General features: G+C 43.2%; 1 protein-coding gene across 4 annotated transcripts; it reads right to left on the bottom strand.

Annotated features, from left to right (window-relative positions):
• Window positions 1-280: 280 nt before the first annotated feature.
• LOC108162535 (tyrosine-protein phosphatase corkscrew) lies at window positions 281-26374 on the bottom strand. 4 transcript variants are annotated; one of them, XM_017297335.2, is made up of 11 exons: window positions 26203-26374; window positions 25452-25639; window positions 25266-25392; window positions 5667-5829; window positions 4648-4827; window positions 4470-4587; window positions 3484-4403; window positions 3329-3419; window positions 3069-3258; window positions 2511-2995; window positions 281-2427 (listed from the first exon to the last, which is right to left on the bottom strand). In XM_017297335.2, exons 1-11 carry the CDS (start codon window positions 26214-26216, stop codon window positions 2276-2278), a joined length of 2628 nt encoding a protein of 875 aa, XP_017152824.1. In that variant the 5' UTR covers window positions 26217-26374; the 3' UTR covers window positions 281-2275. The 4 variants fall into 4 exon arrangements, with proteins under 4 accessions (XP_017152824.1, XP_017152816.1, XP_017152808.1 ...); XM_017297327.2 differs by lacking the exon at window positions 26203-26374 and adding an exon at window positions 25697-26180; XM_017297319.2 differs by lacking the exons at window positions 25266-25392; window positions 25452-25639; window positions 26203-26374 and adding an exon at window positions 11902-13497.
• Window positions 26375-27670: the final 1296 nt, after the last annotated feature.

Here is a 27670-nt window from a genome sequence, read left to right as displayed (position 1 = left end):
CAGGGGGGCAAACAAAAAATTGGGTGAAGTGGAGGTATAGGCATTCCTTATATAGAAAACATTAAGCAAAATGAACCATGCGCATCAAGAACTGAAAAGTAAAAGTTCAGAAATGATAGATACATAAATAATGTTCGTTTATCGCATATAAAATGTTTTATTTTATGTATGTATGCATAAATACAAATATAATTTTGGTTTCTTTTTAGTTTTTTTTTGCGTTTATTTCTGTTTTGTTTCGTTTGTTGCATTTTTTATTTTTTTATTATTTTTTGTATTGTTTGCAAGATCAAGATGAATAACAATTTAAAGCACTTACAAAAGCATAAGATAAGGTAAAATAAGGTAAACTAAAGAATATACATACATATGTTAATTATTGTATTTTACTTATATTGAGGTTCCTACTCAACTATCCATATCTAATCGATTTGTGGCTGCTTTCAAGGGTGTGGGCTCATCTTTCCTATATATAGGGGCTTTTATATTCTCGTTGATTTTCAGTTTCTGATCTCTCTTGATCTTCGATTTCTGTTTCAGAAACGGGGCAGCGCTCAAGGTACACACGTTGTACGTATATTGAGTTTGATTCTGTTTCAACCTTCTATACTTTCTCTTGAAATAAGACCTACATATAGAACTGAGTACTCGAACATAGACAAAAAAACATAAACAGAAACAGAAACAGAGAGAGAGATATGTATAGAGAGACAAAAAAAAGAGTGCTTTTGAGAGAGATAGAGAGAGAGAGAGAGAGAGAGAGGGGGAAAGGTAGAGAGACAGCGACAAATACACAACTAGAGTTGAATTGCAGAAGTGTCGGCAAACACGATTGATCCATTTAAAATGTAACACCATTCTTAAACGTTATAAATTATTATCGAATACGTATACAACACATATAGAGATATCGTAGAAAAATATGCAGTGGCCTACAGCTCACACATACATACATACACTCAACAAGCGCTTTACGCAAAACATTAACAAAACATTGTGGGCATGCATGGCTGACTGCAATTTCGAAATTGTCAAACAATTGGTATCTAAAAGCTGCTGTTCACTTTTCGTTCTGCATTTTTGAAAAGTTTGAAAAACGAGCTCAGTACCGGTCAGGATTCATACGCAAACTTTTTGCTAAAACGTTAGTGAATTCAAAATTTTCTTCTAGGAAGTTTTTATGCAAACTATATTATTATATAATATATGTGTTGCACTTTTGCATATAATCGGTAACTGATATCAACTGTAAAATGCGTTGAAGAGGCATCTTTTGATTTCGGAAACGCTCTAAGGTTGGTTATTCGGTTTGAAACACATTTTCGGCACGTACATACATATTTGTGTGCATATGTACATCCTACACATTAAGGTATGTAAATAATAGACAAACAATTGTAGAATATGCCAGGAGGGCGCTAAACAGCTGCTGGTGGGTGCACAGATGTGGTTGTAAGGCGAATATAGGGCGGATAAAGTACATACATATGCACATAGAGATATCAAGCTGTGCAAAGGCTATGCAAAGTAAACGTAGGGACGAACATGCTCTCTTATTTGTAGTCATCTGTTGATGTCTGTTCTCGCCATTACTGAAGTCCCAATCAACGCTTTTCTTTTCGTTTCTCCTGCTTTCCTATATAATTATACTTAATCTCTTTCGTTTCCTTTTGATTTTTCAACACTTGCAAGCCCAAAACTTGATTCCCTGTCTGCTTACTCTTCTCCTTTGTTGGTATACTTCGCGATTCTCTCTTCATACATCGCAATTGCTGCAGCTACGCTCATGTTACTTCTCTTCTTGTTCCTCTTTAAACATCTACTACATATATGTACATAAATATGCCTGCGCAGGGCGGGGAGTTTTTTGCAGTTGTGTGCAGGAAAGGAATTTTTTGAATTAGAGTGGGGGGAGGGGGGTCCATTTTAAACTTAAAGCGAGACAATTAAATAAAAGTACATACATACATACATATACAACTAAGAATTACACACAAATTAAAAAATATATATATAAAGCTACAACTATTACAAAAAAAAATCAACACACACACATACACACACACACACTAGTGTACATACAATAGTAACACGATTAAAAGGGAAGGGGGGCGGGGGCGGCAGGGCGACTTTCTGTGCGCATCTTAGGGGACTGGTGCGGGGGGAGGAGCGCGGACGCGGACGCGATCAGGGGTCTTCGATTGGCGACGTTCTCGGCTGTCTATTGCGATAGAATTAACGATGTCCCGGGCACGAGGATTCAGAAATTCATTTGTCATGTTTTTCGCGGCGGGGGCGTCGGTGGCGCCGGCCCGGTCAGCGACGCGGACGCAGGCGCTGAATGAGACTGAGACGCAGCGGTATAGGATGACGCATGGTTCGGCTGGCGTAGGCCGATCATGTCTTTGGGAATGTTTTTGTATTTTGCTGAAAGATGATGGGACTGGTGAGCAACTTGAGTATACCGGGGCGGGGCCGGGGCCGGGGTCGGACCGGCTGCGACTGCTTACCTGATCCCGCTGGAGCCACCGACTGCTCGTCGCGCTGTTGTTGCTGCTGCTTCAGCGAGTCGCTGTAAAAGTGCGACTTACGCATGTTGCCGTGCCCCAGTCCCAGGCCCATGCCGAAGCCACCTAGCAGCCCGTTCAAGTTGCCATTGCTGCTGTTGCCGCTGCTGCAGATGCTGCTGCTCCCACTGCTCCCACTGCTGCCGCTGCCACTGCCACTGCCACTGCCACTGCTGCTGCTGTTGTTGTTGTTGTTGTGGTGGGTGACCGATCCCGGAAGCGGGGGCTGCTGCTTGGAGCCATGTTTGTTCCCGGCCATTGCCGCGCCCATCCCCATCGCCATGCCCAGTGGCTCCCCTGTCGCCATCAAAACAGCTCCTCCTCCAACTCCAGGCGTCGTTGGTGCTTTGCTTGGCACTAAGCTTATTGTAGAAATTGCTGGTGGTAATGGAGATCTTTGTGAATCGTTGCCAATCTCGCCCGTGTACCTGGATAAACGAGGCGCAAGATTCGCTTTAGTAAATGTCCCTGGACTCCTGGGCTATTTCAATGGACACTCACTTGATGTTGGTGTACTCTCGGCCGACCTGGAGGCTCTGCTCCTCGGCCCGCTTGCGTGCGATCAGCGTCTGGATGTAGTGCTGGACCGCGTAGTAGACGAACTTGTACTGGGCCTCCGTCTGGACCAGGCCCGAACGCTGCGACCGCACCATTTGAATGGTGCGCTGGATGTCTATTTCTGTGTCCAGTCCTGTGCATAGACGGATGGGAACGGAATTAGTTATACGCCGGCTGCAGGGGAGTCTATGTCTATGGCTCACCATTTCGCACGATCTGATCCAGGATCATGTCGATCACGATGAAGGTGCCCGTTCGTCCGATGCCCGCCGAGCAGTGCACACAGATGGGACCCTGCCGAAGAGAGAGAGAGAGATATGGTAGTGACTCTTCCCAGATAGTTGTAGCTTAGACTTACCGGCTTTTCGCCGGCCTGAGCCAGATTGCTCTGCTTCGTATTGACGTCCTGCAGGAAGTTGAGAACACAGCCGGGATCCGCGGGCACACCGTGGTCGGGCCAGACCTGGAAGTGGTAGTGGTAGATGCGCCGCTGTGGCTGCTCCCGCCAGGAGACGAGGAACTCGCGCAGCGTGTAGTCGCTGGTGGAGTTCTCCGAGACGCACTGAATGCGCGCGGACCCGAACTGCTCGCACTTGCCCTCGTCCGGCCAATAGCGGGCGCACTTTTCCTTGCCGCGCTCGTACTCCTTGGTGGTCATTACAATGACGCGCGTGTTCTCCTGCCACACCATGTTCCAGAAGTCCGTCACCGTGTTCACCTGCTGCGTCAGCAGGCACCCCTGTGTGGCGATGTACGTCTTGAACATCTCCCGCTCGCGCTCCCTCTCCCTTTCCCGCTCCGCGATCGTCATGGACCCGTAGGTCGTATCCCCGACGTGCTTCTGTTTCAGCAACCCAACCAGGCACCCGGCATTGGCACCAGTCACGCTGGTGGGGGTCCCCGGAACCGGACTGCCGTTCATGCCGCAGCTCCCCCCGATTCCGTTGGCGGAGAGGGGCGAGGACTCGTTGCGCTTGTGCTTGCTGAGGGAGTCCGACTTGCGGGTGCAGGTGGCGCAATTGCTGTAGGGCAGCGTGGCGGACTTGACCGCGCACTGGACGCAGGTCTTGTTCAGCAGCTGGCAGTTGGGGCAGCTGCGCTGCGTCTGCGCCGCAGTGCAGGCCGGGCACGAAGGGACCGAGCTGTTGAGGCTCTCCGACGAGCTGCTCATGTTGTACAGGTCGCCGTCAGTGGGTAGTCGGATGTAGTTGGCATTGATGTACTCCGCCCCAGCCACGCTGTGCTCGACGTCCAGTAGCTTCACCCGCGTGTGATCATCTGTGGGATGGGCAGAAAGGGGCTTTTAATTATTCCCCAGAGAGGCTTTAGGCATGCTCCACTTACATGGCAATATGTTGCGATAGCGGTTCTTCAGACGGTTCTCCGTTTTGTAGCCCTCGTTCCGGGAGAAAGTGTCCCGACTGTCCTGCTGCAGCGACTCAAACTCCTCCCAGAAGCCGCCCTGCGTGTGGAGATACATTTATATTTCACCTCTTATCCTCAGCTGCAAACCAGGACTCACCTTGACCAGCTGCTCCACGCGGGCATTGATCCCGGCTGCCGTGATGCGGGTGGCGTTAAAGGGCTGCCGCAGGTGCACCACCGTTCCGCACGTCTCCACCATTGGATTACGCTTGTAGTGATCGATCAGTTCCGAGAGTGTGGCAAAAGATTCCCCTCCGCCCACGTCGTACTTCTTGTCCTGGAAAAGGGTATGAAGCAGCGAATGTAGTGGAATGTCATGACAATATTAACTAACAACTAATATGAAGAACCCAAACGTGACTGCAATGTCGAATAGAAGGAATGGCAAAAACTGCTGAACATATGAAACGGCCAGTTTGTCATGTAAATGGCATAATTGCAACAGAGACCGAAACAGAGACCGAGACAATAGCCGCAATTGGGGTTTAGGTGATTTACACGGCAGCTTGAACTGCTTGCGCACGGCCACGAGGTGCTGTTGGAGCCACTGCGGCTTCCTCGGGTTTAGTTCTGCAGCACTGGGTGACAGGTCACGCATATACCGCATATACCGCATATACCGCATATACCGCACAAACCGCATTCCCGAGCATTGAAAAGTTCAAGAAAGCTGAGAGCTTTTGTGGTGGCCACAAATGACACACCGATGTTTGGCCATAGATATCGGTTGACACCAGCAGATACTCAGAGCGAAACCCCCCCCCCCGACAGACACAGATACATATACAGTGGAATATCTCTGTGCGGACAGCCCCTCGATGGACATAGAACATAGCCATAGATAGCTAGAAACTAGAACAGCAAAGAGCGCTCTCCGTTTATCTAGAGATGCGGAATGTGTATTCGTGTATGACGTCATAAGCCTCGTGCATACGGCCACATGCAGCCGTATGCAAATCGCAAGGTCGTTGGGGAACTTTATGACCTCTCGTTCTGGCTTGTTTTGTGCTTCCATCGATTTGCATTCGACATTGTTGGGCTCTTCTTGAGGATATATGAAATATATTTTATATACATATGTATGTATGTATGTACAAATGTATAGTATGTACATACCTGCCATCGAATCATGACATGCGTTACTTTGTCGTCCGTTCGAACGGAGAGAACGAAATCACCAGGTTTGCTTTGAGATTCACGGACAAGAAAAGAACCATTCTTGCCCCGCTCCAATATCAATTTTTCCGCTTCCTTGCCAGAAAGATTGCCATGAAACCATCTGAAACGACAAACAAGCAACAAATTCAAGGATTATAATCGGTATCGGTATCAGTATCAGAATCAGTATCATTTGTGGAACAGGAGCTGCAGGGTTAGATGCGCGTGCTCTACCTAGTAATGTCGTATCCGCCGCTGCACCGACTCGATTGAACCACTAACTGACTGAACGACTGAGCGACTGACTGTTCGACTGCTTGACTGCGTGACTGAGTGCCTGAGTGCCTGACGAGCGACTACGTGCGCGCTCGAATAGCACTTACAAACTATACACTCTCGCCTTTATAAGAAGCGTGCAAAAGCGGAAAATACTAGCACCTCCAATAACAGCAGAAACTATTGCTATGTACATATGTACGTAGTAGAAACCAAGCAGCGCAAATACAAATCGAATATAAGCAAATACATACAATACTTGTATGTACATACATTGTACATATGTACGTCTACTCGTATGCCGACACAAACATACACTGACCGAAACCGACTGGCACAAGCCAGCAGCAGCCCGAAGAAAACAGTCAAATGCAAGGCAGCAATACCAGAAAGGCAATTTTCGGCCACTGAAGTGGTGGATACCCTTCCAAATCGATCAAACCAATGGCTATTCTTAGCGATCGATCGCTTCCATGGCGGTCCCATCTTTGCGATTCCACACACCTAATGTCTGCAGTTCTGACCAAGGTTTCAGGCCGATAAGTCGATTTTTAAAGCAAACTGATTCGAATTTTTGCGCTGCTCAAGAATGGTTATGTTTTGGTTCCATCTTTGAGGTGAACGCCTCCGTGCAGAAAGAAACATTCTACCCTTTGCAAGGGTATTATAACCACATTAAAAGTGGCAGTAACACGGATACACTATTTGGAAAAGTGCAAGTTGAATCGTTTCTAGTTGGGTCTTGGACTTACATATAAGTCGACCCGCTCTGGCCAGGTCTGGCTTGTGCTTACAGACAGACATGGACGTAGAAAGGCGCATGGGTATGGACAGAGGGGGTCCGATGGCATGGGGTGAATTTGTGATTGAGCTCTCGCTGTGAACGTAACACAGAAAACAAAAGCTGAATGATGCCACAGTTGCCACTGAGCAAAACAGCCAATCTAGCGGAATTAAAGCCATAACGTCTAAAGTACTAAAGATATATTTTTGAATTTGAATTGAATTGAATTGAATCCAGGTAAATTCCAAAAGTTACAGTCCACGATATTTCAATACAACAAATACGATACAAAAGCATATGTTACCTTTAAAAGCTCACAGCTGACGGAGAATCGAAAAAATATTTTAAAAAAATTATCGATAGCCTTAATAATGTATTAGTAGTGGAATGTAACAAAAGTAATTAAAGGTTTTTATATTTCAAAATGATTGTTTTGTCCAGTGTAAGTCGAGGGCCTAAAGAACTGTTCGTTGAACTGCTTTACATGTTCAAGCAGTGGACGTAGTTTATTTGAGATAATGGTACCAGCACACATATTGGGAGGCTAAGCTTGAGGGAAGATTGGAATATTACATTTATAGGATAATTAATGAATGAAACAGGGATGTAGCATGGTTTGTTGCATTGATTTCCCGTTCATTTCGGATATTTTTTCAGGGAATTAACTACATGCTTTACTTATGCTTCTCTCTATGTTTTTCCCATCTCTCATGACAAGTGCGATGAGATCAGCCCTAACGAATAACTCAATTCGTCTCATATCAGCAGCATTATCAAAAGATAGACAGAAATTCGTCGGCTCCGGCAATTCTGGAGCTTACTGTATATGCTACATATATACTGACGAGTACCGTGTATAAAAGTAGAGCTGCGGCCCTTGCCGCGGGTCACAAACGTTCCCGCTCGTTTTATGCATTCGGGCATCACTATATTGTGCGTTTTCGAGGAATAAATCTCCGAGCAATAGGAGCGATGGGAGCAAGGACGTGCCCACCGGTGCTCCAGTTGATTGTTGCGGTTTTGTTTTGGCTTTGCCTTTTAGCACTTTACGTAAATAACACTGGCTCAAAAAACTTGCTTTGAATTTCATAATCGACCATGTGCTATACTTAAGCTCTGTCTTAGCTGGGCTCTCGAGTTCGTCGCCTCTAAGCCACAGTCGTGCAAAAAAACAAACAAACAACCAGAGATATTAACGGATGTACAGACATCCATCGACTGTCCTTAAGCCGGTTCCGATTCGGGGTCAGAGATACAATAAAATATGTCATCGAGTGAGCAAGGGAGACAACTGCTCATGTATTATGTATACGGCAGCATAGAAGTGCTCGGCTCAGCTTTGCCGATATACATATGCCGATACGTATGTACATATGTACCTCCCCCAGCCCACTAGTTTTATTAAATGCTTTTGCTTGCTAAATCAATTCATCTTCCGTGTGTGTCTGTGAGTGTTAGTTTGTGTCTGTGAGTGTGTGTGTTATTCTCTGTACTATTAATAGAAATTCATGTAGAAACAATTAACATTACATTAGAGCGTATCATACACTGCCGTGCATTTCAATGCTGCTTTTCTGTCTCGCCTCCCCATCTCGCCCTGTATTGTCAGCCTGTTACAGATTCAAGGTGGCCTCCAACAGCAAACGCAAGCAAACGGTCTGGTCCGGTCCGATCCGGTCGGATCTTGAGAGCCGAGTTTGAATGATACAAATGAAAAGTCGTTTATTTTTAGCAAAACGGAAGTTTTCATGCACTGCTTGGAAAATAGACTCTGGCATGGTCGAAACATGAACCGCTACTGATCCGACCGAGTGCTGTTTGGTAATACTGCCTTTGAAAGCTTCTATCAGAGAAGCGAGTCTGCTTGGTCAATGGTCAAGATGATGTCCTGCTTGAAGATTATAAAGTAGTTCATTGGACAGTATCCATGGGGCCAAAGGTAATGTATCTAAATTTTCGTTCTTGCCAAACGAATATCGCGATTGTTTATGAACTGCGCATTCTTCTAGATTAGCACATTTCTTAGGCCTCGCGCTGAAAGAGGGGCCGAAACGCGCTTGAGCTAGGGAAGCTTTCAGTTTTCGATCTGAGCTTTTTGGGCTGGGCGCGCATACTGCCAGCTGAGTTGAGAGATGATCTGTTAGCTTCTCTGAGCTTAAAAGCTGTCGCAAGGAAATGATGCAGAGTTTTCTTTTATGACTTTGCAAATCATTTTCCTCCATAGTAACGAAGTATTGTTGGCAGATACAATTTCTGCCGAAAAAAAGCTTTCAGAGTCACCCGTGACGTGTGTTTGTTTTTTTCGGAGCATTTCGAAAAGGACTCGCCTCCGATCAATGGCCCGGCGGGCTCTTATTTGATCTGATCCGATCCGCCCATATTTCTGTAGATCTTTACTTTTAGCATTGTGACGATAACACACACAAAAAATATTTACGGCCCTCAACTCGATTTAAATCGGACCGACTGACTGGCGACTGAGTAAATGACAGCCGACAAAAATACCCAGATGCATATGATGTGCATATACGAGTATCTTCAAGTACGTCAGTGAATTTCACAACTTTTTGGTTCACTTACAGTTACACTTACAGTGACAGAAGTAACGACCACAATATTTACAAACGAAGGAAGCTGCGGCCCATTCATGAAAGCGCCGCCTAAGGTCAACAAACAGATTTCATGTATTTATATACATACATATACATAAATAAATACATATGCAAAACATATGTATGCATACATTGTGAATCTTAGTATGAATATTGTGCTTATTATATAATTTCATGACTTTTGTCACAGGTTTGTTTCTTTTTTGTGTGCCAACGCACCTCGGAAAGGCGTCAGAGAAACGGGTTGCTGGGAGGGGAACAAAAGAGTGAAGTCGAGCCGAAGCCGGCTCGCCTTCATTTAATCAGCTCTGACTGTGACACTGACTCAAAGGGGCGCGCGCACACTGTATAGAAAACTGTTCTAAATGCTCCGAGCGTACTAGTGTGCGCGCGCCTTTAGACTGGAAGTTAACTGTTGGCTCATGCCTACCCCTGCACTCTAGCCAGCCCAACTGCTAGCTCGCAAGCAGTTCATGGAGTGGAAACATAGCTGTACATATGTAGCTGCTGTTGCAGTCAGCGACCTTCTTGTTCTCGCTTAGCTGCTTCTCGGAGAAGTTGGAGAGCTGTCTGGGGCTTTTACCTCGGTATACCCTCTTCCTACAGGCCATTTCCATGTCAGCCAAGCTCTTTGACCGAGCTCTTCGAATTAATTTGCACAATTAAACTGTATATATTGTGCAATGGAAAAAGGCAAGATGCCTCACAAATCATCTCGGAGGCAAAGCAGCTCGAAAACCAATTGTATGCGGGACATATATTGAAAAAAAATCAAGAAATAACGTGAAAACAAAGGACAAAAGCAAACCAGTCGATACGCAGTCGGAAAGAGTTAGGATGAGAATGGGATGATGTAGAGTTGGAGATGTGATACGAAGGGAATGGAATTAAATACGACTATCGGAACGAGGATCAAGAATAGCTATCGATTTAATGATGGATGGCAGACGAATACAGCAATATAAGCCAAGATAGAATAATAGGATTAAAACAGGGTAACGATAGAGCTTGCCAAGGTGGAAAAGGAGGTTTGTTCGGAAAAAGGTACACTGTGCATAATTATCGTTTGCCAGAGAACCCCGGAAAAACAAAACTAGTTAAGAACATAATCAATATCGTATGCCAATATAGAAAGTGGAATTCATTTGTACATAAACCAAACCCAAACCCAAATTCAGCTCCGAAAAATAGGAGAATTTACGAGTACACAAGGTGTATATGTATATATAAATTTGCACAGACATATATATGTAAATTCCCGGGAAATTTGCGATTTTACCAATCTTAGATAACCCGCACAAAAACAGAGACCGAGACAGAGCCCGGGACTAAAGTAAAGTTAAGAAGTGGAATGGAATCTGGGACGAATGACTGACACAGGCCAAACATTTGGACGGTTGCAGATAAGAGAAGAATCTCTCCAACAAAGCTCCCTCGATCGCTCTGAAATAGGGCAGTACCCCATACTATTAGCCCTAATCTCTGTGGTTCCATTTTGGACCCAATATATCCAAACAATCCAATGCGAAACTCTAAATAAAATAACTTGGAATTGAATACGTGAGTGCGGGAGTCCAGATAGCACAAAAAGTGGTCACATTCAATATATGTAAGAAGAGACATGGCTCTGTCTCTATCTCTATCTCTGACTCTGTCACTTATTCCCCTTCCCTCTCCACGGGGAGCACTCGTTCATAATTATTAAATTGCAAATTGACGACTTTTTTCCTCTCCACGATCTATGTATGTTGTTTTTGTTGTTGAATTCTGTGCGTAAATATTTACTCAATTTGCGTGGCAATTTTGAGCACAGCACATGACAATTTGCGTTGTGATGTTTATGTGGTTTTTGTTTTTTGTTTTTTTGGAGTGGCTTCAACTGTGTGTGATAGGCCACCTTATTAGGGCTAATGCTAATGAGGGGAGGTTGCCCAAAGAGTCTCGACTCATTTGGTACTCCGCTCACACATCCACAGATGATTGGGATGGGGGAATGTCGCGTTTGCTTTTCTGTTTCTGTTTTCTTGATCGTTAATGCTTTAGTTAAATATACTCCAACTTTGCCTGCCATACTCATTCATTCTTTTGCCTTATTCGTGTAAATTATCTTGACGGCCGTCTTTGGTTCTATCCCAACTCTCTCATGAGCTGCTATACCTCTCTTTTACTACAATTCCATTTCATTCGATTCTATCAGTATATGACCTTAACGCCTAGTATTCTTTATCTGCTTTGCTCCTTTACTTGAACTCGATTGCGATTGCTTTTACACATTTCGAACCTCAGCGAACTGCTTAGGCTTACACTCATTCATTTCTTCCTGCTTGAACTGCTTTGAATAGACAAAGAGCGTCTCTTAATATCAAAACTCCCCCAAATCAGCACATAAGTGGTAAGTGGTATCTGAAAATTCGTATCTGCCAGCTCCGTCCCACCCCCACTTTGGGAATCATTAAAATTCACTTTCGCACGCGCCTCAAATAAGTTAATCGCGTTTCACAGGCCATTTCTCCGCACTTACGTGTATCCATAAAGCTGGACGCGCATGTGGGCCAGCAGCACCAAGGTGCTGGTGGAGCAGGTGCCGCTGCCGAGGCCCGCTGGAAACTGTGGAGGTGCGCTCGACCAGGAGGTGGGTGTGGCGGGATAGGAGGCCACCAAATTTGGTGGGGTCAGTCGGTGCAGGGATTCGGTGGATGTGGAGGCAGAGGGCGCCGATGACGCCTGGGCCGAGACCGGACGCCGTCTATTTAGCTGGTGGTGGTTGTTGGTATGGCCCCTGATGATCAGAGCCAGCTCATCGTGGCTCATGCACTCGCGACTCCCCATTGTAGTGCTTGCTGTGGTTGTTGCTGTTGTGGCTGTTCCTGTTGCAGGTGCAGGTGCAGGTGGTGTGGTTGCCTTAGACATTCGGCATTTGCCCGATTTGGACTTGGGTCTGTCTCTGACCCTCTCCCTGTGCCTATCTCCGTCTCCGCATCCTCCGGCACTTCCGTAATGCGCCTGAATGGCCCGCTCGTACTCAAAGTTTCGTTTTTTATTGTATACGTTGTTGTTTTTGTTATTAATATAGTTATTATTAAAACTGTTATTATTATTATTATTATGGCTGTAGACTTGTTTCTCTTGTAATTTTTGGTTGACAACATTTCCCAGCGAGCTGGACAGCTTTTCCAGGCATTTGTTGAACAGCATCTTGCCGTGTCTTTGCCGCCTGAGCACTTTCCCTACACAAACTAAAAAAAGGTACACAGGAAAAAAACGATATTGTAATATTCGAACAGGCACTGAAAATTTCCACAGTGGAATAACGCGTCGACTGTTGTTGTTTCTGCTGTTGTTGGGGGTTTTTTTAAATGACTATTTTTATTTCTTTTTTTTATGTAACTAGTTGCACACCGATGTAAAACTAGAATTCTTGTTCTTGTTCATGTTTGTTTTTTATTTGTTTTCGGTTTGTTTAGCTTTTTTACTATTTATATTAGTCAGTTTGATAAAGGGGAAAAATGCATGTATTCTCGAATGGAGTTTGCTTCTGTTTATTGCACAATTTTCTTCAAAGCCAATAACAATTTCTTCTGATACGAATCGACTTTGCTCGTTGCTTGAGTGGCCAAAGCTGTGGAGGTGGATGCGGATGTGGGAGCCGCTGGTGTTGCTCTGTGGGCCTCGTCCAGACGAGTTTGTGCCGCCATCAAATGTTCGAGGACAAATGTGGCCGAAGGCATAATTCGCGGCAGGAAATTCACTTTACTGGGATTGCAAAATTTAGCCGCTCCACTAAACTGCTTGGACTGCTTCACCGATCTTTACACAACGAACACGATTTGTACAGTACTTTACGCTTGCTGCCGATGCTGTCGGCTTCTTGCTTGTTGTGCGTGTGCTAAACCGTTGAACCGCAACTCGAGAATGAAGCTCCAGCTGCTGGGTCTAAAGCTTTTTGCCTCGTTCTTGACGTTGTCTCTGCTGCGTTGCTCTGACACCTCGCTCTCCGTCGCTGCGTCGCTGCGTCGCTGCGTCGCTCTTTGTATCTGCTCTTGTCTCTCCTCGCACACTCTGCTGTTGGAGATCGCTTGAATTGAGTTGGTGAGTGTTCTAACCGCTCGCACTCGCACTCGGGCTTGGGTATGAATGAATCTTCCCTGGCTGTGTCCAGCGCTTTTGTTTTAAATCACCGCAGCGCGGGCTAACCCTTCCTCATCCACAGCTCCTCCGCCCCATGCCGCTGATCGTTGCCCTGTCGTTGTTAGGGGTTGTTGTTTGTTGGGTTTTTTTTTCAATGTGCAAAACAAAATACGTTCCAAAAGTCAAAGTGTTTGGCTGTGGTGTGGGTGTGAGTGCGGGTGTGGGTGTGGAGACATGCTCTTTCCTGCTTATCGCACTGCTTGCGTGCACTGCAGCATTTGTCAGGCTATTTGAAAGGCTAACTAAACTGCTTGCTTGTTGAAAGTTGTCTAGAAAGTGTGAGAGCACGGCCTGCACTTTAACTGTCCAGCCACCTTGTGCTTGATGCTTATGAGTGATGACTGTAACTGTCTTGTTACACACTCCCGATGAATCACCCTCCCCGCAATCAGAATCCGAATCAGATTCTGAATATACATACATACATATGTATGTATGTATCTGTATATGCTTCGAAAGGCAAGCAGAGAATTAATTCGAATCTAAAAATGGTAATTTCTTGATGTGTGTTGGCTTGTAAGACGAAGCTTTAAGCACAGTACATTGCCTGCCAGCGGAAATGAAATTGAAACCGAACAACACAATTGTGACGGCCATTTAGGCAAGAAAGGAGCAGGGGAGGGGCTGAGGTGGCGAGCGAAAGAGATGGCACTAGTGCTGGCCTAGCTCTCTTACAGCACAGACGTCAGAGGAGCGGACGTGCCACGCATTTTTTTCACCAGCAAAATTGGACGACGTGCGACTGCCCCATCGATCCGAAGTGCGATCTTAGATACACCTCCACACGTCTCACCCCCCCCCCCCCCCCCCCCCCCCTGGAATGAGCTTTTATGACGAAGTTTAACTATTTTTTTTTGTTTACCATTTTGCATCGTTTCGTCATCGGTTTTTCGCTGGAAGTGAAACAGAAACAGAAATACACACGAAAATTATGAAACCTGGAGAATTTAAGGTAGACCTGAGGTAATTTGAAGACGCCGAGCACGTGCTCCTCAGCTGCCCCCTCTCTTCGCACTACTCGCGATGAGAGAAGGACTCGAACATCGAAATGATGGATTCCATTACCAATAAAATATCCGGACTATCGACACTTTTTTTTTTTAATCTTTTATCGATATTGGACCAGCTGTGAGCTTATAAAGATAACATATGTTTTCGCAAGATCTATACATATGTAATTATACATTTTGATTGATCAATAATTTTTAGAGAAGGGGCTGGAATGGCCCAAAAGGTAAGTAGGGTCTTAAAAGACGAAACTGCGCTACTAGCTACATTAATACGCGAGAATCCGGTCACTTTTAATCCCTGAAACGATACTACTTTTGGCTAAGGAATACGGTTATTATACATTCACACAGTTACCTTTACTTTCCATATATACTTGTTTATTGTCTGATTGGAAATAGTTGATTTAAACGTGTTTAATCATTCCTTTCCTTCTTAGAACGAAATTAAAAATGAAGTAAAAAACAGCTCGCATTGCACTACACTTCAAGTTATGTCAAGTCCCTATGAAAAAACCATGCATTGCACTGTGTCCTCGTGATGGATTCCACTTATACTATGTCTATATGTCTATACCTATATATTTATCTATGCTTTATTGCACCCTATTTTTCATGCAGTCAACAAAGCAGCCGCGCCCCCGTAAATTATCTTCTAAGCATTGACTAGAACTGATTTCTTATCTAGCGTAAAGCAGTTAACGTAGCTCTTAACCATTTTTTACTTTGCTATGTCTATGCCTCTCGAATATTCGTCAATTGATCCCATCCGGGGGGTTTTTCTTCTGACTAGAGAGTCTCGTTCGCTCATCGTCATATTCCGACGTTCATGATCTTATTTCAAACTAGCAAAGATCATCTTCATCATCACACATTTCATAAACACATTTTTTATATCGTTTTCCGATATGAAAATATCAAATTTTTCTGGCATACCTATCTAGAAAAATATCATTTTGAGTACCTAATACCATACCTAGTACCCGATACTCGAAGAGAATAGGCGTAAATCAAATTCATGTAGAGGGTAGAAGGGTTTCCGACTCAGAATATACATGATAGGGAGAGAGAAATATATTCAACGGACGGAAATAGCTAGAATATTGGTGATTGGGTGGAATGGGGACGATCGGAGTGCAGGAATTATCATTAGAACATGAATAGCGTTCGCGATCGCTCTCTCGTGGCACCGAGTCAGAGAATGAACTGGGGCGACCTTTAACAGGTATTTAGATACTTTATCGATATTTGCACTTCGAAATTTACGATACAGTTCCACACGCCCATTCATCATCGCGAATTGTTCACATTCTGTTTAACCACATATCCCTCGGGATTTACGATAACTGTAACATATGTATTTAAATACACATATACTCAGTGATCTGTTGGGGCATACGTGTGTCTTGCACGTAGCACTTTCCAAACCAGATCAGCCCATAAATCGGCCGGGGATTCACGGCTATTTTTATTATTTTAGCCTTAAGCCTTAAATTAGATTTGTTGCAAATTCAAACTATTTTTGAAAGTAAGAGGGAAATGTATTAACTGTGGGATTGCCGGCTCTTACTGTGACCCTGGAGGAGGACGATGAACCGAGAAAAAGCCGCAAATATTGGATAATTCCATACTTGCTGGAGAAAATTCAATCTTTTTTTTATTGTATATTTTCTAGTCCTCCCAAAAAAGTTATATATTTCGCTATTTCCCAGCAAAATACTGTCGGCCTTTCCTGTGTTATTCCGTATTTCATTTCTCTGATCCCTCATTTGGGGCTTTTTTGTGCTTCTTTTTTCTTTGACGGTGTATTTAAGCGAGGGATTTACCTGAATAAATAATTGCCTGAAAGTCGCATTTGCGGTTGCCGCCCAGTCGCAGACGTTCGTGATGCGAGCTTTAAATTGTCATGCTCTGGGCAGTTAAGGATACTAAATATAACGATCGAACATTAAGACCCACGTACATACGTATGTGCATACATATGTACATACGTATGACACGTACAGACCTATGGATGCGTACGAGTGCATACTATGAAGATACATTATGTCCAAAGTTCAGTTAGAGTCGAAAAAATAAGGAATAAAAACTCAGCCCTACAGATAATTTGTTAGAACTGAAGAAATTCCTCAGGAAAGATTGTAGCTAATGGGAGAAATGTCAGACTAGACCCATGAAAGCTCAAAGATCAGTGAGAGCTTCGAGACTACGAAATACCAATCCCAACTCAAGTGTCACTGATTTCAGTTCATCCGATCTCTTTAATGTAATAGAGACTCGCGATCGACTGTTCAGTTTATCCAGTTGACTCGGTTTACTCTCTTCGAAATGGCAAAAATTCCTTTAAATGTTTATGTTTAGAGGAAGGGACAACGATATATGTATATGTATGTATACCTTTTGTGTATGTTTTCAGTTGGATTAGACAAAACATTTCAGGAATAATTGTTCTCTAAGTGTAGTTCAATTGAAAAACTTTAAAGTCAACAAATCAATGGGACTAAAATTGTACAACAAAATATACCCGTTGTATTTTCGCAGCGTAACTACCCGTCACGATCCACACTCAGCGAATTGTATGTTTTATAAGTCTAGTTTTAGTTTAGTTTCGTTTCGAAAACACTTCAGTTTGATTGGGAGTGGGATTCTGGTACGGGGGAAGCACGGCGAAGTACAGTTTTCATTAAGTCGAGTCGGGTTGAGTAATTACCCAAGTGGCGTCTGTATAATCAGTGTCTAGTCGTAGGGTGACAGCTTGATCGGACGGATCATAGCTCACGGGGATATGTCGCTCGGCTAGTCTGGAGACGAGGCCTCTCCGTCTTATGTTGGAGATATGTAGCTGATGGAATTCCTCAGGGGTCTGTCCAATCGAGAGCGGACAGTGTGTGGGAGGAGTATATGGGTGTATTCATATATGTACATATATTTTCACAATAAATTTTATTTACGTATATTTCTATAGAGTATTTATTTCAGCTGTAGCTGCTTCTCGGCGTGCTGCTGCCTTAGATATAAATATACATAGATACAAAAAAAAACGAGGGGGAAGTTGAGCTGAGATCGAGATACACGTCTAAGAGCCACAGCTCAACGTGCACGGCATAATTTGTCGGCCATTTGTAGGCTTGTCTTAATGGTGAAAATTGAAATCATTTAACATTTCAGGCACTTCAAAATCGGATAGATAGATGGGAACTGCGATGCGGTGCGATGCGGTAATGGGGGCTGTGGGTTGCAGTGATGGAGTAGGTGAGGCACTATTCAAAACGCCAGAATACAGCTTGAGAATATAATTGATGATCGTCAGATTTGTTTTTCCGAGGAAGCTCAGACCGGCCAACTGCTCGGGTCGGCAAAGCAGTCGAAGAAAGCCGGCGAAACTAAAGCAAACGAGCAATTATCATCTTTAATTGCCACAATTAAATGAGCAAGTAAATAAACAGAAATTGTAATAGCTGCAGCAGCAGCTGCTAGAAGCTGCATCTCATCGAATGATTTTCCATTCGCTTTCCAATCGGAATTCTAATTCGACCAAAGGTCAAGATCAATGCCTGTTGGGGGCACCTAAATGCGAATGAATGCGACTGGGGATTGGATTGGATTGGATTGTGGATTGTGGATTGCCCCAGGGAAATTGAAAGAGAGAAGGTCGGACATCGAGAAAGTGTCTCATGTCGGGGATCCACTTTCATTCAGAACGGTCCAAGGCAAGCCATTCTAATTTTTTGTTCGTCCAGCATGGTTACAACGATTTATTTATCAAAAGGCTATTATATTGTATATCGCACAAACAAAATTGTGCGAAAAAAATACCGATCCCGCTTACACCGTATAAAGAATGCTACCCTTAAATCTGTACACATGTATGTATGTACTACATGTATTTATAGAATTTACTATCAAGTTTTAGTTGTGGTTCTTCCGACCCGCGTTGGCTACCAATTATGTTCGCAGTAGCAGCCCAATCAAATTTCATTCGATGTCATCCAATACCCTCCCTCCCTTGACGTCATTCGACGTTTTAAGAGAGCAAATCAAAATTATATATTTCCGGATTTAAGTATTACTGGACAAAACCTTCTGCAGCTATAAATAAACGAGCTCAGGTCGCAGCGCCTTAAAAATAACTAAGCCAGACGGGCCGACCCAGAAAACGTCACAAAGGGGCTTGTGGGGCGCTGGCTGATGGAACTGTTAACGTCATGAACAGTACATGACGGGGAGCAAAAATGAGTACCTGTTTGTGGGTCTTGTATTTGGGAGGGCACAGTATGAAATTCAAGGAATGAAATGATACGAAACTCCTTCACTATCACTTTTGTACAGTTTTATTTATACTTGTCGTATCATCAAAAACACCTAGATTTATCACGTTCATTGACTTGACTTACTTTGTGAGGAAAGTAAGTGGTTTGAGAGCTTTACAGGTTCCAGAAGTCCCTATCTGTGCTATTAAGCCTCCTCCTCAGTATGCCTCCGCCAGAGGGCACACACTGCACGATAAAGAGCGTGTGAGAGAGAGACAGAAAATGAGTAAGCGCTTTGATGGCGTTGCGAAGCCAATGCTCTAGCTCTCTTATCGACTCTGAGATCTAGGAGCTCATGGCTATATCAACTCGGCTAGTGATGCTGATCTAGAAAATATATACTTTATGGGGTCGGAAACGCTTCCTTCTGGGTGTTACATCCATCCACTTTCACCACAAATCTAATACACCCCTTTATTCTTTTTAAGTATGGGGTTTAAAGAAAACCAACAATGCAAAATGGAGAATCTCATTCTAAACAATTGACATGATAATATTGCGAACTTGCGGGGACTCCGAAAGAATTTCCAGATCCAACTAAAGCTCTAGCATTTTACCGCAATGTTTTAAGCGAGTCCAAATATAGTCTATATATGTATGTATGTATACTTTTATTATAGCCAATAAAATCCAAAATTTATTCTTCTCAACTTGTGAAATTATGTTCTTTTCCAGAACTTAGCATGGTCCTATAAGAAATCATTTCCTAACGTTTCCTAAATGTTGCATTTCATAATTCTGAATGAGAAGGAAGGTAGCCTCCAACGGTAGCCACACAGGTTTTAAATCATTAGCAAATGCACGAATTGGTCATAGTAATGTATGCATATAGCTTGGAGCGGGTACTCCCCGGTGGCCGGGTTTGATCAAGGCAATTCGAGTTCTGCCTGAGAAGGGCGGTGGAGAGGAGACCCGACCAAATATAGACTGCCCGAGGAGGCGGTACGTAGACATATGCATGTACATATGTATGTACAATGTACAGAGTGAACGGGCGTGGACATCAGCAAACGAGGTGGCTGACCGTTAGTATGCTTGAAATGCAGCTCACGAAAAAAACGGAATGGAATGAGATTGAATGAAATTAAAGGGTTTGAAACGAAACGAGACAAACGATGACAGTCAAAATAAGATATCCACTCAGAGAGGAAGGGGACTAAAAGACACGTATAAAATATGGATGGACTTAGAAGGAGAAGGAGCTGGAGATTGAGTTGGACAACAGGCAAAAATATGTACAATAAATAGAGACCCAATATAAAAATATCAATAGCAATGACAGGTAACAGCAATAAGGAAATGAACAATGCAATGCACAGTGATCCAAATGGCCCATATTTTGGAAGAAAACCAATTTATTTTCTTGTGATTTCCAAAATGATTAATATTATTTTCTAGTAGAAATCATTTTAGCCGATAAAAACGGGGCTACAGCTTAACGTTCTATTCGTTTTCGGGGAGGCTGGCTAGCCTGTTAAGAATGCGGCCCAGCCACCACAATTCCGTCGCGATATCCGTCGCAAGTACCAGACCTTCCACTGTGAAGGGCACACCTAGGATGCCTTCTGCTCGTCCGCGGGCTTCTACGAATCTGACGCATGTGGTCAGGCCGTTCTCTGCTATTCCACAGCTGGTGCATAGCTCGTCCTCCTCGTGGCTAAAGCGATGCGGGCACTCCTTGAAGCACTCATGTCCGCTGAGAACCTGCGTCAATCCGAACGTAAGTTCCCATGCCGCCGGTTTATCCACGCTGCAATGTTGGGGATTAGTTAGTGGGTCCAACGGCCAGATACCATACTATCCCATCTCTACTGAGAGCTGATGATGATGCGGCTGATGATCAACTGACCCGCAGGGCTCCAAGTCTGAAGTCTGACTCTATTCCCTTGATGTAACCTTTGACGATCGTATACTGAGCCCATATCGGCGCTGCGTATAGTATGGAAGACTTTGCAACGTTGATAAGAAGTTTCCTGCTCGTTGACTTTGGGCCTCTATGGTTTAGCATCATTCGAGACACTGCCATAACGATGCCGTGTGTCTCCTACAGGTGCTCTCTAAATAATAGCCGGGTGTCAAGCATGACTCCCATGTACCTTATGGCTCGTGTTGACACAATGGAGGCTCCTCCTACGGTTATCCTCGCCGTCTCCACATGTTTCCTGCTATCGCTTAAATTTCGTGTTCGGGAAGTTCGAGCCCAACCAGGCTTAGCCAACCACATATGGTTTTGATGGCGTCGTTCATGGTGCACTCCGTCTTTGCGAGGGTTTTTTTGACGACCGCGACCGAGACTCATTGAAGATAATCCCACAATCTCGGCTCCTGTTGGAAGTCCAGGCGCAGGATTCCATCATGCATAGTATTTCACGGTGCCTCGTGTCAGCGGTCCTATCTACCTACGTATCCTGCGCTGGGATTTGGTGCCTGACGATCGCCTCCAGTTTTGCACCGCTGATTGTGGCCGGGTATTGCCGTGGGTATGTCCAGAGTTGCTTCCTTGTAGTGCCTCCTCGAGGGTTGGAACCAGCGATTTTAGGAACCACCAGGACACGGCCCCTGGCATCCGTTGTGGTGGACATCCATTCCGTAGCCCAGGCGCTAAAATCTCCTGATATTGGCGACGCACAGTGGGGCCTTCGGTCCAAAAATAACTTCTAAACGAAATCAGATATTAGTCAGCTCACAAACACGGTGCTACAATGTCTAGAAGCTTTACAATAACAACATTTTGAATATATTTTTTGATCGATAGATAACGTTTAATGGTCACGTTCGCTAGCTAAAATAATGCTTTCATCTTCTACGCGTTGGTTTAGTGTTTTCCTGAGGCTCAAGAGCAGATCATCTTTGCTGTCTTGCTTTTGCTCAGTCTTGCGTCTCCATTCACCGATCTTCAGCAGCTTTTGGCGAAGTCTGCGTATCTGCCTCTCTATAGCCGGGTCTCCTGGCTGCTGAGATCGGCTGCCGTCTTCTGCAGGTTGCCAATCTGGAATCAGCTGTTTCTCGTACACTGGCTTATGTGCCTCTGACGAGTGAACAGTTTCGAGATGCCCTTTTTGGCTTACCGCGTCCGCCAGGGGCTACGTGGGATTATAAACATGGCGAGCCCTGTTTGCAATAGTAATAGTAATGGTAAGCGACGTTTTTTCGACTCCTTAAAACAACCCCCATATAATCATTACAGCACATAAAGCATAAATTACAATGGAAGTTCTGTCTTTCTTGATCGATTTCTTGATTTCTTGATCTTGATCGTACATATGTATGTGCCATACGAATTTAAGTCTGGTTAAACCAAAGAATAACGAAATATCAACGATTTTACGCATTCATTGTACCTTCTCCTCTTAAATAGTTTACATTTAATTTTATTTTGTTTATTGTTTATTATCTCTCGCCTCTTTTGTGCATTTGAGATAATAATTTGTGATTTGAGTTGAAGATTTAATTACTTTTAACTTTAAGTGTAGTTAATTTTCACTCTTAACATAAATAACTTGACTTGCATCCCGAACAAATCAGAACAGTACTCATTGATTTCGTCTCTGAAATATTGTTCTTTATTTAAGTGTTTGATTTTGCATTCCCAAGACCTGTATAAGGGCTTCAATTAGTTTTATAGTTTAGATAAATCAAAATTTGCAGGAACAAATTTAGATGTGGAAAAAGGCTTGGGAAAAATAATAGTAGTGAAAATGGGCGTTTTTATACCCGATACTCAAAATGAGTATTGGGGTATATTAGATTTGTGGTAAAAGTGGATGTGTGTAACGTCCAGAAGGAATCGTTTCCGACCCCATAAAGTATATATATTCTTGATCAGCATCAATAGCCGAGTCGATTGAGCCATGTCTGTCTGTCCGTCTGTCCGTCCGTCCGTCTGTCCGTCCCTATTAGCGCCTAGTGCTCAAAGACTATAAGAGCTAGAGCAACGAAGTTTTGGATCCAGACTTCTGTGATATGTCACTGCTACAAAAATATTTCAAAACTTCGCCCCGCCCACTTCCGCCCCCCCAAAGGACGAAAATCTGTGGCATCCACAATTTTAAAGATACGAGAAAACCAAAAACGCAGAATCGTAGAGAATGACCATATCTTTTAGACTGCAGAGTTTGAATAAGATCGTATTATTATTATAGCCAGCATCAAGAAAACAATTTCATTTTTTCTCGCCCTGTCTCTCTCTAACCCACACGTAGCATAGCCGGCTTTGCTTAGAGTAAAACATTAGCGCCTAGATCTCAGAGACTATAAAAGCTAGAGCAACCAAATTTGGTATCCACACTCCTTATATATCGGACCGAGACGAGTTTGTTTCAAAATTTCGCCACACCCCCTTCCGCCCCCGCAAAGGATGAAAATCTGGGAATATTCACAAATCTCAGAGACTATTAAGGCTAGAGTAACCAAATTTGGTATCCGCACTCCTGTTAGATCTCACTTTAAAACGTATATCTCAAAATTTCGCCCCACCCCCTTCCGCCCCCACAAAGGACGAAAATCTGTTGCATCCACAATATTGCAGATTCGAGAAAACTAAAAACGCAGAATCATAGATAATGATCAGATTGCTGAATCTGGATCAGATCAGATCATTTTTATAGCCAAAAGGAACAAATCAATTTGCACTGGCTACGCAGCCCCCGAAGTCACGCTCAGACTGATTTTCTGCCTCTCTCGCACGCACTCTTTGTCGTGTCGTCCGGCGTCTGCCGGAGGAGAGCCATACTGACTTAGTATCGGGTATAACTGTAGAGTTGCGGTGTCCGCTGCAACTCACAACGTTCCCCCTCGTTTTTTTTGCTGGAATGACCGAACAACGGCCACACGCATTTTTACAGTTTTGAAAGTATATTTTGTAGAAAATTCAGATAACCACGGTTATCTATCATACTAACGGCATCCACGACCAAAAAGAAAAAAGTCTTGGACTCGTCCAACAACAAAATATTCCTCCAGTCAATTTAAGTTTTGCCTGTAAAAGTCCAACCCTGGACATCCCTGGTTTTGTAACCAGTAAATTATAATCTCTCTAATTCTTCGAACGTCTTAAAACCTGGTCTCCAAATTACAAATTTTTTCAAATCTGCAGCAGAAGCAAGATGGTTTTAGCTTGCCTCTTGTAGGGGATCTGATCATTGAACAACCAACGAAAATATGCAATCTGGATAATATTAAGGTATCAAATGTAAAGTTTTATAGATACTTCGACTTTATTTAAGCTTAATATTTCCCAGACGGTAAGCTGAAGCTACAACGTTTAATAGGCCGATTATCTTTTCCATAATTGCAAAGTTCTTCAAAACTTTGTTTCTCATAAATATGTATATAAAAACAAAATTGAACCAAAAAACTCCTATCCATAAAAAAAACCTTCCTAGAGCCCCTAGTCTATCAGAAATATATGGTTTCGATTCGATTTCGTTCCACAGAGTAATTAAAGTAGCTTAAAACATGCAATTAAATACAATTTTAAAAAAACTCTATCCTGAGCAATGTTCTGTGGGGTCCTCAAGATCTTTTCGTAAAAAGAGTCGATTTGATTTCAAATTGAATCCAGAAAACCGCACACACCTACGATAAATTCGACAAGTTCCTGAGCAACAGCCAGAAAACCCATTAGCAAACGTGCATCAACAACAGTCCATGGACAGCATTGCATTAACAGTTATTAACTGTTAAGTGCAATGCGCACTTATGTATGTGTGTGCACATAACAGCGGGCGCATCAGCAGACAGCGAGTCTTCTGCCATACATGTGTGGACATGTGTGTGTGTGTGTGCGTCTTTTCGTTCATAAACAACATAGTAAATAATTCGCCAAGTGTTTATTTACTCCGGAATACGACTACGACTACGAGTACGAGTACCGTATCCGATTTCACAAATCGAAGACGCGTGACACAATTGCATCAACGTATAATTGAAATTTCTCACAGACAGCTGTTCGCTGTCAGATTAGGACGGGCTCTAGAAAAAGAGGCGTAAGCAAATCAAAAACAAATCACTTGAAAGGGATGGATGGTCGCGGCCCTGTACAAATCATCAATATCAATTATGAAAAGCCGGGGGAGAGGCTTTCCCATTTGCATTTGAATTTATATTTAACTTAGGCGTTAGTCGGAATATATAGATACATACATATATCATTTTGCATTTAAATATTTTGAATAAATTGTTGAGCATCTGCCTTGCGCGGACACACATTAAGGAACCACTAGAGTTCGCCCAGGACTCACTGTATTTTTGTCATAGGCACTGTATTGGGTGCAGGGGCAACATCTCCACATTACTTCGGTGATCAAAAACACACAGATGTAGCTCCAAAGCCCATACCATACCATGTAAGAGAACGTATGTATGTAACTGGGACTCACCTTTCCGTGGTGGGCTCTGCACATATCAGCGGCTGCTTCAGCTCAATGGCCTGGCCATTCTTCTCCTTCAACTCCCCATTCTCCATATAATATTGTACCAGTTCCGGCAGTGTGGCAAACTTTTCACCTGCAAGGTCGGGGAAGGTTAGAAAATTCCTTTGATAGCACTTGGAGGATACCACTTACCGCCATAGAGATCAAAGAAGTCGCCATTGTTTTGGATTTTGATGTGGGTAACCTCGTTGCCACGGCGAACGGAGAGCGTGAAGGCGCCTGGATTCGAGGAGGAGAGACGTGCAAGAAACGAGCCATCAAAACCTTCTTCCTGTAGCAATTTCTCAGCTTCGATGCCAGATATCGTTGGGTGGAACCATCTGCGCGGGCAAACAAAGGATCAGCATGGTGAAAGAGTCAGTCGTTTGTTTATTTACTGCTGATCGTTCATATCCTGAATAATATTGTATCTACATACATACATATGTACATGCTATTCCATCAAACCTCATTCTCATTCCCTTCCCCAATCTCGCTACATGGGCGATTTGATTCGATTCAGTACCCCAAACCGTGTCGGACCCACGCCAGCCCCAGCAACAGCTGTAAGAGTAACAGTTCATTGGGATGCCCCTGCTTCTTTCCCATTGCTGATGATGGGGCGGCAGGCAATTCTCTTGCACTTTGTTGCACTTTTTATCTCAAAAATGTTGTTTCTGCTTCTTTTTGCCTTTTGTATATACTTATACATATGTAAATAGCCCAGTTGGGAGCGTGTGCCGTGTGTGCGTTCCAGTGTGCGTGTGAACGAATGTGTTGGGCCCTGGGCGGTGGAGACGGCGAGTGTAACGTGTGTACATATGCCATGCACACTCGCCAGTGTATGCGTGAGGGCGTGCGGGTGTGTGTGTAAGTACATGGTCGTATTTCTTATTGGATTTACCTTCGCGATGACATTTTCTTATTGAATGCGCACTTAAAAAATAAATTAATGGTACACCAAAGGAAAAAAATGAAACTTATGTCTATATGATTTGTTTAAACTTATTTTACGGTTGGATTTGGATACAAAAAAAAAACTATGGATAGGCTAGGCTAGTCGTAGTGATGGAAACTATCGACAACCTTGCCTATCGATAGCTATCGGCCACAGAGCGCAAAATTTTTTCCCATTAACACCATTTGCGCCAATAACAGCACAAAATTCAACGTACAGAGTTGTAGGCTACTAAAAACGGCAGGCACTAAACAGCACAGTAAAATAATTTACCCTCAATGCGTGTAACAGCGCATTATGAAACTATTTACTATTGAATCGCACAATGATGCCCTCTAAGAAACGGATTTTTATTTTGACAATGGGCCAAAGCATGGTACTCAGATCAGCCAAATTTACCATCGATCGAATCAGGGATGATATTCACTTGCAAACGATAAGAATGCATGCCTGTATTTCAATCGATGGAAACCTTTGCAGCAGGCGTTTTGCTGAAGAGTACTACGATCAGCAAATAAATAGCCGATTAATACTGGAAAGGCAACGATACATACTGAAAAGCAAAAAGTGTATATTCTGGGCACGGTCAGAATGCAGAAATATTCTATCTTTCGTCAACAGAAAGAAAGGCAGGCACAAAAAAAATGGAGAAAAGCTAGCGAGAAAGTGCCAGCCGGCTAGAAAAATTCAAAAAGACAAATTTAATCTCGTTAACTCAGTCAAATGAAAGTCGATTATATGGATTTTAAAACTTACTAACCCTATACCCGGTAGTCATTTGATTGTTTAATAATTAGATAAAAACACGTTTGCATTTCTACTCCGCAAGAATAGATACATATATCCAACAGCGCCCACAAATAGTACATTCCGGCTTGCTGTCATTCAAAATTTGAATTTTTAACTGATTTTATTTGTATACAAATACATAACAGTGTAACATCGAGCAAAATATATGGTATTATCAATGGCTGGAAATGGAAAATATAATTCTTAATTTTTTGTTTTCAAGATTATTGCAAAGAACTGAAGTGGCGAGAAGTGGCGTAACGGGCAATATTTACAGTACTAAACCGTTAGACGAGACAGGGCCATTTTTCTATGATTTCTTTAAGTAATTGAAGATGGAAGAGTCTTTGTGGAAGAACTTTTATCATAAATCATCATTCTTTAAGAAGATACTCATAAGGGAAAGACCGAAAAAATAACGTTTGATGCTTTTAATAGGTCTTAAAATTAAAGTAAATTAAGTTTTATTAAGCTTCTATCTTACCGCACTGAGTACCAGGTAGAATAGTACATTAAAAGTACAATTTAGGTACAATTGTATTGGTGAATAGAGTTAAGAGCGACGGCACCTAATCATGAAATTAAATAAAAACGAATTAATAATAAATATTTTTTAATGAAATTG

The sequence above is a fragment of the Drosophila miranda genome, chromosome XL, assembly GCF_003369915.1.
Source record: "Drosophila miranda strain MSH22 chromosome XL, D.miranda_PacBio2.1, whole genome shotgun sequence".
Classification (NCBI taxonomy): domain Eukaryota; kingdom Metazoa; phylum Arthropoda; class Insecta; order Diptera; family Drosophilidae; genus Drosophila; species Drosophila miranda.
The sequence above is the reverse complement of the archived record's forward strand: the minus strand, read 5'-3'. Positions and strand labels throughout refer to the sequence as shown.

Excerpts from the sequence above, each read along its gene's own strand:
- LOC108162535 (XM_017297319.2), bottom strand. The coding sequence starts at position 12,575 with ATGCTGTTCAACAAATGCCTGGAAAAGCTGTCCAGCTCGCTGGGAAAT. Across the intron at positions 3,259-3,328 it reads GGATCAGATCGTGCGAAATG|GACTGGACACAGAAATAGAC; the intron begins GTGAGCCATAGA and ends GTCTATGCACAG. Across the intron at positions 2,428-2,510 it reads GGTGGCTCCAGCGGGATCAG|CAAAATACAAAAACATTCCC; the intron begins GTAAGCAGTCGC and ends ATCATCTTTCAG.